Here is a 15303-nt window from a genome sequence, read left to right as displayed (position 1 = left end):
AGAACTCAGGAACTTCTCATGATAATGAAGTTGGCATACTGTCATCTGTAGCACCTGCAAATCAGAAACTGAGCACATGTCACCTACAACATTCACTTCTAAGACTGCCAGAGATAGAGTAATTACAGAAAATCCCTCTGCATCTACTTTAAATGTAACTCGATCTGGGACACATGTAACTACCACACATATGGCCATGAAGGTAGGAACTGATCCATCTCTAACACCAGAACCAAACTCTGCAATAGTAGGTGCAATGGTACATGATACACCCTCACTTATGCCTGGGGCAGCACTTACAGTGGAACTTTCAACACCATTGCCTCTGATAGAACTATGTCAATTCGACAAGATCTTCACTTCTGCTCTTGAGGAACATGAATTTCTGACCATGCATTATGAGGATAAGGTTCACTTTCATCTTGAATTTGAAGATGGCCGTAATGTTGACTCAGAGGGAGATGAAGTTCGAACCAACATGATGCTTCAGACAGTAGGTGATTTGGAGCAGCAACCTGAGGTGATTGAAGAGCAGGCTATTGCAATAAAGACTCTTTCAGCTGTAGACTCAATGCAAATTGCTTGTACTTCAGTCAAAGATCAGAGTATGCAGTTGCAACTCAATGTTCCTTTGAAATCACCAATGCAGATCTTGAATGATCTAGTTACTCACAATGTGGCAACTGTGGAGCTAGCCTTGATTGAGCAATACCAAATCTAAGAGGAAGGAGATGATGAGTCGACTGCGGGGAATTTTAAACAAGTAGCAAGAGAGACTGATTTATCTCCTAGAAATAGTGCAAAAGGAGGAAAAAAACAAAGAAGCAGACTCAAAACAAAGCTACACACCAACCAACAAGAAGCTTGCCAAGAAGGGCAGCCTCGCATTCTAGATGATGATTAAGACATTAATTTGGAATACTAGGTCCGTTAACACACAACAGGCCTTTTCCAGGGTGATCAACATGCAAAGAGAGAACAATTTCTTTGTCATAGCCTTAATGGAACCTTTTCATAATGCAAGGCATATACAGAGGTACAGAAGAAGGCTAGATATGGAAACTGTTTTTTCAAATCTTAATGGCAAAATATGGTTATTCTTCAGTTCTGACACATAGTGGGAATTGATTATGGAGACTGATCAACAAGTTACAGTAAAAATACTTCACCATGACATTGGGCAGCATATCATGATGACTTTTGTATATGCAAAGTGTTCATCAACATATATAATAGAACTATGGGATAGTCTGTATTACATAGCAATTGATATGGAACTACCGTGGCTAGTAGGAGGAGATTTCAATGTGGTTTTACATGAAAATGAGAAGATAGGGGGCCTGCCTGTTCATCCTCTAGAATATGAGGATTTTGCACCATGCATTAACTCATGTAGACCATTTGATCAAGATTACAAAGGAAGTCCATACACTTGGTGGAATGGGAGACCTAATAGTGAGTGTATATTCAAAAGACTGGACATAATCTTTGTGAATTTACCGTTTCAAAATATTCTTCCATCAATTGAAGTGGAACATTTGATTAGAACTGATTCAGATCATGCCCCACTCCTGATGACTTGTGGAGAGCACACTACTAACTTTGTCAAGCCGTTTAGATTCCTGAATTTGTGGACAAAACATGCTACATTCATGGATGTAGTGACACAGAACTGGAATGTTGATTTCATTGGAGATCCTTTCCTCATATTCAAGCACAAACTGAAGAAGGTCAAGGCGGCACTATCTAGTGGAGCAGAGATACTTTTGGAGACATTTTCAAACAAATAGCAATACTGGAGGATATTGTCAAAATTAAGGAGCAGTTGTTTGAAGATGAGCCTACAATTGAGAATAAAATTGTCCTTCAGAAATGTCAATCAGAAATGAAGAAGTACCTCAGTATAGAGGAGCAATACTAGGAGCAGAAAGCAGAAATGACATGGTTTACTGAAGGTGATAGGAATACTCATTTATTTCACAATCATGCCAATGCAAAGAGGAAGAAATTACAACTGAAAATAATCCAGAATGAAGATGGAACCTAGTTAGAAAATCAAGAACAAATGGCCAATACTGCAGTTCAATTCTTCCAAAAACAGTTCACAAAATAAGAGGATCCTACAGACTTCTCTATGCTGGAACATGTTCCTGAAATGGTTTCGATGGAGGAGAATATGGAGTTATATAGGTACCCAACTATTGCTGAAGTTAAGGCTGCAGTTTTCGACCTGAGTGGTGATAGAGCAAGTGGTCCAGATGGATTCACGGGCATTTTCTATCAAGCCACCTGGGAGGTGATATGTCATGGCATTCACAATATGGTCATAAATTTCTATGGAGGTGAAACTTTGCCAAAATCCATTACCATTATAAATTTGGTCCTACTGCCAAAGAAACCACAAGTTCAGACATTTTTCGACCGAAGGCCTATAACTTTGAGCAATTTCATCAATAAAGTGATCTCTAGGATCATACATGATAGACTGGCAAAGTTCCTGCCTACTTATATCTCCCCTAATCAATCTGGTTTTGTGAAAGGAAGGAGAACCTACTAGAACATCCTACTCACACAAGAAATTATCACTGACATAAGGATCAGAGGCAAGCTTATCAATGTAGTGCTAAAATTGGACATGACAAAGGCGTATGACAGGGTTTTCTGGAAATATCTTATGCATGTTCTCAGAAAAATGGGTTTTGCAGAACACTTCATCATCATAGAGGGGAACCTATTAGCCAACAACTGGTATTCAATTTTAGTTAATGGGCATTCCTCAGATTTTTTCAAGTCAACAAGGGGAGTAAAATAAGAAGACCCTCTGTCTACGGCTTTATTTACTCTATCAGCTGAAGTATTGTCTAGAACTTTGAACAAACTATTTGAAGATAAGTCTTTTGTTGGCTTTGGTATGCTCAAGTGGTCTGATCCGTTAAACCACTTGGCATATGCCGATGATACTATTATTTTCGTATCAGCTAATCCTTACTCCCTGAAGAAGATAATGACAGTGTTAGGAGGTTATGAGTAGATGTTGGGACAATTAATCAATAAATCCAAGAGTTCCTATTATATGCATGCAAATGTTGCACATGCCCTATTCTAGGAAGTGGCTGATATTATAGGTTTCACTAGAGGACAATTTTCTTTCACATACCTAGGTTGTACCATTTACTACACTAAGAGAAGGAAGGACTATTATGATGATCTTGTTAAAAAAGTGAAGACCAAGCTACACTCTTGTAAAGGTAAACTCTTATCCTTTGGAGGAAAGGCCACTCTCATTACAAGCAAACTACAAAGTATGCCTCTACATCTTCTTTCAGTTCTTGGCCCTCCAAACAATATACTAGAACATTTACAGAAAATCTTTGCAATATTCTTTTCGAGCACTAAGAGGAAGGGGGGAGTAGGCATTGGGCATCATGGAAAAACTTATGTCTTCCCAAAGAAGAAGGGGGACTAGGATTCAGATCTTTAAAGGGTGTATCAAAAGCTCTATTCGCTAAGCTATGGTGGAGGTTTAGGACTAACAAATCCTTGTGGTCCAACTTCATATGGAATAAGTATTGCAAAAAGGAGTTACCTACTGTGGTACAGTTTAGAGACAGATCTCATGTGTGGAGAAAAATGTTGCGTGCTAGGGAAGAAGTCAAGCATGAAATCCTATGGGAGATGAAGAACGGAACAACAAGTGTATGGCATGAAAACTGGATAGGTTTGGGGGAACTCTATAATGTACTACCTCCTGAATTCCCTATTAATGAGAACATGGAAGAAGTAACACAACTGAGACACGGAGGAGAATGGAATGTTAAACTACTTGACCAGACTGTTCCAACAGATATTGCAAACCATATCAAACTCAATATCCATTATAATGATAATCAGGAACATACCCAACTGGATGCCAACATCATCAGGAAAGTTTTCTATCAAGAGTGCGTGGGAAATACAGAGACATAAGGCAAATATTTGTCAAGCATTCAAACAAATGTAGATTAAAGGTCTGCTATTCAAGATCTCATTCTTTCTGTGGAGACTTTGGAGGCACAAGATGTCTTTGGAGAAGACAAGGATATATAATTGTTTCAAGATATTGGTTATAAACATCCAACTGATGAAACATTTGAGCACATTTTCTTGACGAGCCATACATCATCAAAGGTGTGGCAACACTTTCTATGAGCTACAGGGAATTATGTACCATTAATCCAAGTAAAAGAAGTGATAAGGGCATGGTGGAACATAGATTATTGTCCAAAGTTAAAACCATTATTTCAGGCAGCTCCAACAATCATTACTTGGGAGCTATGGAAAAAGAGGAACACATGCAGGAATGGAGTAACAGTTTTTACAAAAAGAGTCATTCGTGAAGTAAACATAACACTCCACAACTTGGAAAGGATTAAGTTTCCATGGCTATCTCATATACCTGTATTATGGCCAAAAATGATCCAATTTTTTGAAGCATACAAGCCAATTTTAATCACCAAGAAAGTTACTTGGCAGCTCCCTCATGAAAGGTGATATAAGTGTAACACTGATAGTGCTTCAAAAGGGAACTCTAGACCTAGTTCACTTGGATTTTGTATACGAGATAATGCAGGTGATCTAATATATGCAAGATCAGTGAACCTAGATGAAACCACTAATGTGGTAGCTAAAGCAAAAGATATACTACAGTGGCTGGAATATTGTTCTGACAACAGCCTTCATCCACTGATATTAGAGACAGACTGCTTGCTGTTGAAGAAGATTATTGAAAGAGAACGGGAGACAACTTGGTGTATAATGAAAGAATTTCAAAAGATTTAGGAGGACAATGCATTTTCACTCCTTCACAGAACTTCCTAGAGCATGGAGGAGAATAATAAACATGGACAAGTCTCAAATACCAAATCTAAGGGTTAAAATTGCAATAAAAAAATTCCCAGATTGATGTGCAAAAGTTTTTGATAGTACACTAGGATGGTATGATGCTGCTGTTAGTCTGTAATAAGGCAAGATACTTCTAAGTGATATTAATAGAACATGATCAGCATGGGGGTTCTCTGATGGTGAATGGATAACCAAACACAAGAATAACATAGCCTCGACACATGGCTGCAATGATGGTAAAGATGACAGAGATTAATGAAAACAATGCATTCTTCAAATGTGCATTTCTGGCTATCGTTTACTTGCAGAACAGGAGGACTCAAATTGCGAAATCTTTGCGTCGTACTCAACAAGTAACACATCTGCTTACAGTGTACACAGAGTGGTGCATAGAGCAAATGCTATATTAGTTCTGCACAGATTACTTGCGATGTGGAGATGCACCATCACTTAGTGGTATTTGCATGGTTATACTATGGAAAAATGTTCAACCTGCAACAGTTGGTGTATTATACTTCGTCAATCTCTGACTACCCATACGTACAAACACTGTTGTTTAGCCATTCTCAAACTCACATACGAGGAAGGCTACTACTGTTGCATCATTTTGCTGCTGCTGTTCAACTATATATTACAAAGATGGGGAACCTTCAGTGTTTCATCAATGATTCAACACAAAAAAATAATTATTCAATAGAGATACAACTAATACTATGCTTGTACAAATACATCATCAGCAAATAAGTTCACATGAAGATCAAGATGTACTAATTCAGCAAATTAGTTCACTATGAAGGTATCAAATGTTAGTGTGTTATCGTATCACATCCCAGTGGTATTAGCTTGGCTTCATGCTCAACCTGGGGGTGGTTTGACGGCATACAACAAAAATATACCAATCAGACATCATCCACAACTTTCCTCCCCCAATCACTACCCAATCTTGTTCAATGCTCCCAGAACATAGAAGAACCTGGGAGCAAAATCTTTTCTCCTAATTTGTTTGTTACATTGTGCAGGTTCCATGGACAGGCTCAGCTTATTGAGGCATCAGCATGGATTTCTATCAACATCCAAAGTGCTCGATCACATGCAGTTGTGTACAAAATTGGAAGATATCAATACACTGGTTTACAGGGACTCACTGTCTTACTACTTACCAGTGCATTCACCTGCTTTAACCATCAGAAGCACTCAACTGCTTCAACCATCAGAAGCACTCACCTGCATCAACCAATAACCAACCAATGACTAACTACTTCCTTCTCCTTCTCCTGTATTATTCCAAAAAAACGGAATTCAAACAAGATGCAGGTCCAACATAATTCCTCTTTCATCCACAATCTACCTTTCCTCACATCTACCAGAACACACAAGACCTTGGGGGAAGAATGATTCCTACTAACTTGTTTACTACATTTTTCAGGTTCCATATACAGGTTCAGTTTTTTAATGCAGCTGCATGTTATGGAACCATTTGACAGTACACAAATGCAATTGAGCATCTCATAATACATCTACAGAGGACATTTCCACAGAAAAATCATGCTACTATCGAGCAGCAGGTTCCAAAATACATCATGGTTCTACCTGTGCCAGTTTCATTTGGTGTTAAAAAATACAACAATTGGAATTCAATAGCACAAATACATAAGTGTTTTACTACAACAACACTTCAGCAATAAAACTTCAGCAACACAGATGTCGGTACACATCAAATTCAGAAAATTGAAAGCTATCCTGCTACACTACAAGCAGCTTCACTTGGACAGCAGTCTAATGTACCTACACAGACAGTTATCACAATTCCTGAGCTTGACTACTGTGTATTATTTGTGTGCTGTTACACTATTTCTCAGTGGTATTAGCATGTTATCATGCTCATTTTGGGGGTGGTTTAATATCATACAGAACCATGGAGTCAAGTAGGCATCTCATAGAGTCCTACATGAGTTCAAAAACCCTAAGTTCACAATGCTCAAAATTCTTTGCTTTACAACTACTGGATTTAAATATACCTTACTCCTTAGGATTGCAATAAATGGTGCCTGGTGAGAGCTTTGTAGGTACTACAACAAATTATTGGCAACTGGTGTGTGCATTCATGGTTGTCGGCAACAATTGGTCGTTTCAAATTACTAGCTTTGTATTTTCCATCATTCATTACGCTACTGCTACATTATATTTGGTATCAATAGCCATTGGACTTCTGTCTCGTATTGTTTTTTTGTAGTTCACTTGAACATTTTGTAACTTTGACCCTTTTGATGTTAAATATCATAAATAATCATGTAATAAAATTGAAATTGAATCAAAATCACTTACCCAATAGTTTTATGTAAACATTCCTCCTCAAAATTGCCTCCTACCGAGTCTAGGGTTCTAAAATATGATAAATGAAGCTAAGTCATGTATTCCAACCTTTTTGTTCAGGTGCAAAAGTCGGAAATGCGACTAACTATGAACCCTTGAAAATGCGGGTATTACATCGCAAATGCGGCACCTGATAATCCCAGGGAAAGTCGCCAATGCGACCCTGGATTCGCATATGCGAAGTCAGGCCTTTCGCAAAAGCGATCCTTAGAACGTAAATGCGATCAAGCCAGCCCAGACCCTCATCGCAAAAGTAAACAAAATGTTCGCAAATGCGAACGAGTCAGTTTTAGTGAACCTCGCAAATGCGATACCCACCTCACAAATGCGGGTTTCGCAAATGCGAACAGTATCTCACATTTGCGAGACCTGAGGTGCCAGCAAAACACTATCAAAATTGAAACAGCCCGAAATACTCCGCAACGTGTTCGAAACACACCCGAGCCCCCGGGGCTCCACACCAAAAATCCATGCAAGTAAAAAAAAATTATACAAACTTGATCATGCCATCAAAGCGTCAAAATAATATCCAAAATGATGAATCAAATACCAAAACACATGAAATGCAAGAACTTCCAAAAACACAACCACGTGTCTTATTCCTATCAAATCAAATCGGAATGACCCCAAACTTTGCAGACAAGTTTTGAATAAATAAATGGACCTATTCCAAGTTCCAAAATTGAAATCTGAACCTGATATCCATAAATTCAAACCATGGTCAAACTTAAGAAAATTCTATACCTTCAAATTGCCAACTTTCGCCAATAGGTACCAAATCAACCTAGGAACCCCCACATCAAATTTCGGGCATATGCCTAAGTCTAAAATCACCATCCGGTCCTAATGAAACCATATAAACTCCTATCTGAGATCAAATACGCAAAAGTCAAACTTGGTCAACGATTCCAACTTATTTCTTCAAAAATGAGAATCATTTTTCCAAAATCAATAACGAATTACTGGAAAACCTAAACTGACCATACACACAAGTCATAATATACAATATGAAGCCATTCAATATCTCAAACCACCGAACGGAATGCTAAAGCTCAAAACGATAGGTCGGGTCATTACATTCTCCTCCTCTAAAACAAACGTTCATCCTCGAACGTGCCAAAAGTCATTCCAAAGTCATCAAATCACTGTAAAAACTTACCATACACATCCAGATGGGTAATCCCACGTCACCCCAATCCACATAAGTGAAAACACCATCTCAACTAAAGATTATTCCTTCCACCTATACCGATATGCCTTAGAACCAAATTTTGACATCCACCAAAGACCAGATTCTCACATAAACTCACTGTATGAAACTTAATCAGCTGCAACAGCTCATGCATACATCCACAAGGCACAACCACACAACGTAACACATCACCCAAATGCCCATAGTGTAACGACCTGACCGGTCATTGTGAGCATTTACATTCTGTTAAGCTATTTGAATTCTTCAGCAGCATTGTATGATGTATTATGACTTGTGTGAATTTTTGGTTTTGGCTTTCAGGTTATTCAGAATTGATTTAGAAGAATGAATTTCATGATTTAGGCTTAATGTTGGAAGAGTTCACCAAGTTTGACTTTTTTGTATTGAACCTTGGATTGGAGTTTTGAGGGTTCCGTTAGGTCTGGATGGTGAATTCGGACTCAGGCGTGTGCCCAGATTTATATTTGGATGTTTCTAGAAGGTTTCGGTCCTAAGTGGCAAAAGTTAAAAATTTAAAAGTTTGGAATGTTCATAAGTTTGATCGGGAGTTGAATTTGATTAAATTGAGTTTGTATTGTGGTTCCGTCAATTGAAATAGTTTCGTTATGTCATTTGGGACTTGTGTGCAAAATTTGAGTTCATTCCGGGTTGATTTGATATGTTTCGGCACGCATTTTGGAAGTTGAATATTTCAAAGTTCATTAAGTTTGATTTTGGGTCTGATTCATGATTTTGATGCCCTTATGCATCATTTGAGGCCTCTAGTAGGTTTGTGTTATGTTATGGCACTTGTTGGAATGTTCGGACATGGTCCCGAGGGGCTCGGGCATGTTTCGGATCGATTTCGGACCATTTCTTCTTCATATTGCATTCATGGTTTCTACTGAAGTCTGGTGCACCAAATGGTCTTTGCAATGGCTAAGTGTGTTATGCGATCCCGTAGAGGAAAACTTGGAGCTGTTCAGTTTCTTAATCACGGTCGTGATTGGAGGACTATGATCGCGTAGCTTGGACCTGGATACCGTCCGCATTGGCATGAGTCAGCCCACGTTCACATAGTGATAACTTGAGGAAGGAGGGGGGAGGTAGAAGATTCTTCTTCGCATTCGCATTGATCTTGTTACGATCGCGTAGTGCAAGCTCATGTGTTTATCACGTTCGTATGTAATATTTCGTGAATGCGTAGGGTATTTTGGAGGCTGCTGAGTTTGTTCTTCGTGATCGCGAAGACTGTCCCGCGATCGCATAGAGTATTTCTGTCCAGTGAATATAAAGTACTCTATTTTGGAGGTTTCGGCTATTTTATTATATTTAGAGCTATGGAACTCGGATTGAAGCGATTTTTGAGGCGATTTTCACCATATGGATTGTGGTAAGTGTTCTCTATTTGGTTTTGGTTATATTTCGTGAATCTATCTTTGTTTTTGGTAATTGGATTGTAAATTTTAAAGAGAAAAGTTGGGGATTTTGTCTAAAGTTTTATAGAGTAAATTTTTGAGTTTTGAACATCGATTATGAGTCGGATTTGAAAGAAACCTCTATGGTTGAACTCGTAATAGAATGAGTTGTCAAAGTTTGTGAGTTTTGTCAGGTTTCTGAGGTGCGGGCCCGAGTTTGACTTTTTGGTTAACTTTGGGCTTTTGATTAAAGATTTGGAATTGTTTCCTTAGGCATTATTTGATGTATTTGAGTTACTTTTGGCTAGTTTCGAGCATTTCGGAGGTCGGTACGCACGGGATGGCATTTCCAGAGTATTGTGTGGCTTGCTCGGTATTGGATTTGGCTTGTTCGAGGTAAGTAATACTTCTAAACTTGTTGCTGAGGGTATGAAACCCTGAATATATGTTTTATGTGTTGGTGTTATGGTGACGCACATGCTAGGTGACGGGCGTGTGGGCGTGCACCGTGTGAATTTTGACTCGCTTGTTTCTATGGTATGGTATAGTTACCTGATCTTGTTTTTATCCATGGGGTCTCTACGTGCTAGAGTGATTGATCTATGATCCATATTAGAAATCATGTTTAGGCTATATGCTTATTCTGTTGGGACCTATTGAGGTGATACCTGCTGTTGAGTTATTTGCTTAAATTGCAGTTACGTACTCAGTCATACTCATTCATTTGAATATCATATATTAGTCTCTGCTGCCATTTATTAATACATCATATCATCATTTCTGGGCTGATTTTCATGATATTGTGAGCCCGAGAGACTAGAGAGATGGATGACTGAGTGAGGCCGAGGACCTGTTTGTGAGTGATATTGATGGGATCGGGTTGCACGCCACAACATGTATTATTGATTTATGATTGAATCGGGCTACCCATCGCAACAAGTATTATTGGTTCATGCCATGATTGGTTTATTATAGCTCTTGGGCTGGATATGCCCCTCAGGAGTCTGCACACTCATAGTGAGTGCGGGTACCTACTGAGTGCGAGTGCCGAGTGCGAGTGCTAAGTGATTGGGAGGACTGAGTGATTGGGAGGACTTAGTGTGTGGGAGGACTGAGTGAATTGGTACTCTAAGAGTATGCATATGGTTTTATCATTGTGCTGCATTGCATTCAACATGTACACTTGACATACAGGCATGGAGATTCATTTTCCTCATGTTGTACCGCATTGCGTCATTCATGACTTCACATACACATTGACATATAGGCATAGAGATGTACTTTCCGCATGCGATTTGATAATGAAACATCTTATCTGTTGTTGAAAGTTTTTGGGAAAAATCATAGTTTTTCAGATTTACTCATATTTTGGTGAGTTCAGTAAAAGATTTGGCTTTTCACCGATATACTTGAAAAACATGCCTATTTTTCGGAACTATCAACGAGCTGAGTATTATATCTCCGAGTTATTTCGTGTATCACTTTTTATTATATTGTTATGAGCTGTTGTTGGCTATTAGTTTTGGACTCTACCCTTTGTCCCATATCGTCACTACTTTCAACCTAAGGTTAGGTTTGTTACTTATTGAGTACATGGGGTCAGTTGTACTTATACTATACTTCTGCACCTTGCGTGCAGATGTCGATGTTGATGTTGTTGTGTATGGAAGGAGCTGGATTTGAAGATCTGTCTGCATTCCGTTCATAGCTGCCTTTTGATCTTTGTAGCTTTAGAATTTTTAATTTGTTCATGTATATATAAAATAGATGATGTATTTTATTTTATACCAGCTTTGTAAATTTTAAATCTTAGAAACTCATGATTTATACTACCAGTTCTTGGAAAATGTATAAAGGTTCAGTTATGTTATCATTCATTTGTCTCAATAAATCTCATTAAATTTGATACTTGTTAATTGGCTTATCTAGTGGGTTGGATTGCGTGCCATCACAGCTAGTTGAATTTTGGGTCGTGACACATAGCAATAACTCTCACCAAAATAACTGCCCATTACCTAACCCGATATCGGTAAATAACTTCATAACGATTAGAATCTTGTTCCAGACCTTCACAACACTACTAATGATATAAGAAACATGTGAAACTCATAATTACTAATCCGACCAACAAGCCACACCAAACACCACCTGGGCACATTCATCTCAATCCCAAACCCAACAAGCACAACTCGAATATGACTTAATATGGAGAGAGAAACACATGAGAGAACTACCAAACAGGTCCAACATGTACAACTCTCCATCGGTACTATACTATAAATCCATTCCACCCGGGAGGAACATACATACAAACTAATTACAAAAATCTCATCCTAATTTAGCTCCACCGTTGCACGTATCCTCGTTTAAACATACCGATCCACAAAGGACACAAGGTTCCCATCCTCAAAACATACCGACAACTAAATCCCTTATACTAACTCAATCCAGTAGAACAAAACCACAACATGTAATAGGCTTTCCATACCTGTAGAGAGCCCAAATCACAAGTCGTGGCCAAACCATCTAGAAATCACATCAAAACCTATTGTATTAAATAACAGAAAGTCCTCCCTAGCCTCATAACTATCAATAGTGACCAAACCATAACGATATACACAGGCTATCACAATATAATCCCCCAATTGTCGTAGACACATAAACAGAGTGCAATAATCATGAAACATAACCATATATAAAGCTAGGTAGGATTAATCTTACCAATAAATAGGACCAGATTGAAATAACACTAATGCGTCTCTATGACAAATCGAAACCATACATATGATTAGATCATCTAGTGCAGCAGCCTCAGTCCAACCAACAAAAGCATAACAACGGGTCGGGACTGCCCCTCTAGGACGCACTCTACCCGCATGTCCCCCATCTCTAGCTGGCTAAGTAGGTGTAGAAGCGACTGGAGCGAAGTCCATAGCATGAGTACTCCACTGTGGTACACCCGCCCGGAGTTTGGGACAATCTCTCACCATGTCCTTAGTATCCCCACACTCAAAGTAACCTCTCCGCTGACATGAATGTGGAAGCTATTCGAAACGGGTACTCTAGGACAAAGTAACACGTGAACTCTGAAGTGCCGACTGAACTGGATGACCCATAAAACCTCTGTCATGGCACGCCTTGTCTCCAAAATAGGGATCAGTAGATCCTTCTGGTCCACGAGGCTTCTTAGCCTCCTTATCTTCCCTCTCTAAACCGCGAATGTGCTTGATCCTATTAGGAATCTCCACCACCTGATGAAATGAATTATGAATCTCCAACTCCCGTGCCATCCTAAGTCTAAGTACATAACAGAGCCCCTTGATAAATCTGTGGACTCTCTCTCTAACAGTAGAAACCAAAGCAGGTGCATGGCGAGATAACTCACTAAACATCATAGAATAAACATACACGGTCATGGTCCCCTGCTGCAACTACTCAAACTCGGTGCGTCGTGCATCCCTGATGGTCTGTGGAAAGAATTCCCTCAAATATAGATCAGAGAACTGAGTCCAAGTAAGTGGCGTTGCGCCAACTGGCCTACCCTCCTCATAAGCCTATCACAATCTATATGTTGACCCAACAGCTAGAAAGTAGTAAGGTAAACAACTACTCACCTCCATAATGCCCATAGTACGCAGAATACGGTGACACTAATCTAGAAAATCCTACGCATCCTCAAAATCTACTCCACTGAAAGTAGGAGGAAAATACTTCTTGAACTTCTCAAGTCTCTTCTGCTCCTTCTCTAATTCAACTGGCCAGACCTCAGGTTGAATCGCGATAATGGGTTGTACTGGCATAACACTCGAAGTCTGACAAACATAAGCCCGCTGCTCTGGAGTACGGGGCGGAGGAGTCTAAGCTCGTCCCCTAGCCTGTGAAGTAGCTGGTGCAACTGGGATCAAGCCTGCCTGAGCCAATGTGCCAAACATGCTCAGGAAGTGCACTAAAGTCTCCTGAAGTCCAGGGGTAGCAACAGGCATCTCGGGTGCCTGCTCCCCAACCGGAGCTACTGGTGGCTCCTCAACTGCTGCTCTGGCAGGTGCTCTAGTTGTAGCACATGCTCCTCCTTTGCCTCTGCCTCGTCCTCTACCCTGACCGCTAGCAACACCAGGTCTAGGGCAGCATCATCAGTAACTCCAGCTCGTGTCCTCGCCATCTATGAGATAATAGTATAACAAAGGGTCAAACTCCAAAATCAATAAATCCACACGATAGGAATGAAAGAAGTGAAGCTTCCTAATAGTTCTGTAGCCTCTAAAAGATAAGTACAGACGTCTGCGTACCGATCCACAAGACTATACTAAATTTGCTTATGACTGGTAGCAGCTATAAAACTAGAGCTCTGATACTAACTTGTCACGACCCAAATCCCACCTTAAGGATCGTGATGGAACATAGTCTCCAGGACTAGGTAAGCCTAATATATGCTGAGAATTTAACAGGATTAACCAACTTAACTGCAAAACATTAACTGATAACTGAAATAACATATCTAAACCGAACATCAGTCATACAACCCTAAAATTAGTAGTACAAAGTTATAATCTCTACTGAGTACACTAAAATCTCTAAATAGAATATTGTTCTAAAAAAGAATAAACAGTAGTGTTGAAAAACAATAGAAGGTGACTCGGCCAGCGAACGCAATGGCAGGTATACCTTGAAGTCTCTGCAACAAATCACAAGAAGCTAACTAACATTCAGCACGCTCCAAGATACCTAGATCTGCACATAAATGTACATAAACATAGTATGCGTACACCACAACAGTACCCATTAAGTATTAAGACTAAGTTCGGTGGAATAGTGACGAGGTTTAAGTCAAGACACCTACTAGTCTAATAATCTATTTTGAATATCAATATAAAGCTAACAATGGAAAAGCAAAGTAAATAAATGACAGTGAAGGGTAATCATGTGATAAACAACAAAATAATAAATACACAGATAATATACAAGTGAAAGTAATTAAGGAAAAACAATGACAATTCTAATCATCAAATTGTTCTTCCACAAGAATTACAACAAGAATCACCCTGAGGTACCATACCTCAACTATCACAAATCATGAGTCCCAAATCATGAATCATATACACATGGAATCTCGTTCCTACATTATCGATCACAATCGCACAGACAACTCACGTGTTGCATGGACAACTTACGTACCAATAACATCAATATATGGGATTCGCACGGACAACTCACGTGCCAATAGTACAATATCTCATAACCGCACGGACAACTCACGTGCCACTAGTCCAATCCAAGTACAAGAGGTAAATATACAAAAATACATGTACATGATCAATGAACAACAAGATTCATACTCCTAGACTGGTGTAGGTGACATGTTATGGTGTATGCATGTGCAAGTGTACGATCACAGCTCAAATCAACAAGTAATATCAGAGACACCAAATAGCACATTGGAAA

General features: G+C 39.3%; 1 protein-coding gene across 1 annotated transcript; it reads left to right on the top strand.

Annotated features, from left to right (window-relative positions):
- The first annotated feature begins 1130 nt into the window (after positions 1–1130).
- Positions 1131–1790, top strand: LOC138892188 (uncharacterized). The gene has a single exon (XM_070175894.1). The coding sequence runs from the start codon at positions 1131–1133 to the stop codon at positions 1788–1790; it is 660 nt and encodes a 219-aa protein (XP_070031995.1).
- The last annotated feature ends 13513 nt before the right edge of the window (positions 1791–15303 follow it).

Source organism: Nicotiana tomentosiformis, chromosome 5 (assembly GCF_000390325.3).
Source record: "Nicotiana tomentosiformis chromosome 5, ASM39032v3, whole genome shotgun sequence".
Classification (NCBI taxonomy): Eukaryota; Viridiplantae; Streptophyta; class Magnoliopsida; order Solanales; family Solanaceae; genus Nicotiana; species Nicotiana tomentosiformis.
This window is presented reverse-complemented; position numbering and strand designations above follow the sequence as displayed.

Bases quoted from the DNA above. Each gene is read 5' to 3' on its own strand.
- LOC138892188 (XM_070175894.1), top strand. From the start codon at position 1,131: ATGGAGACTGATCAACAAGTTACAGTAAAAATACTTCACCATGACATT.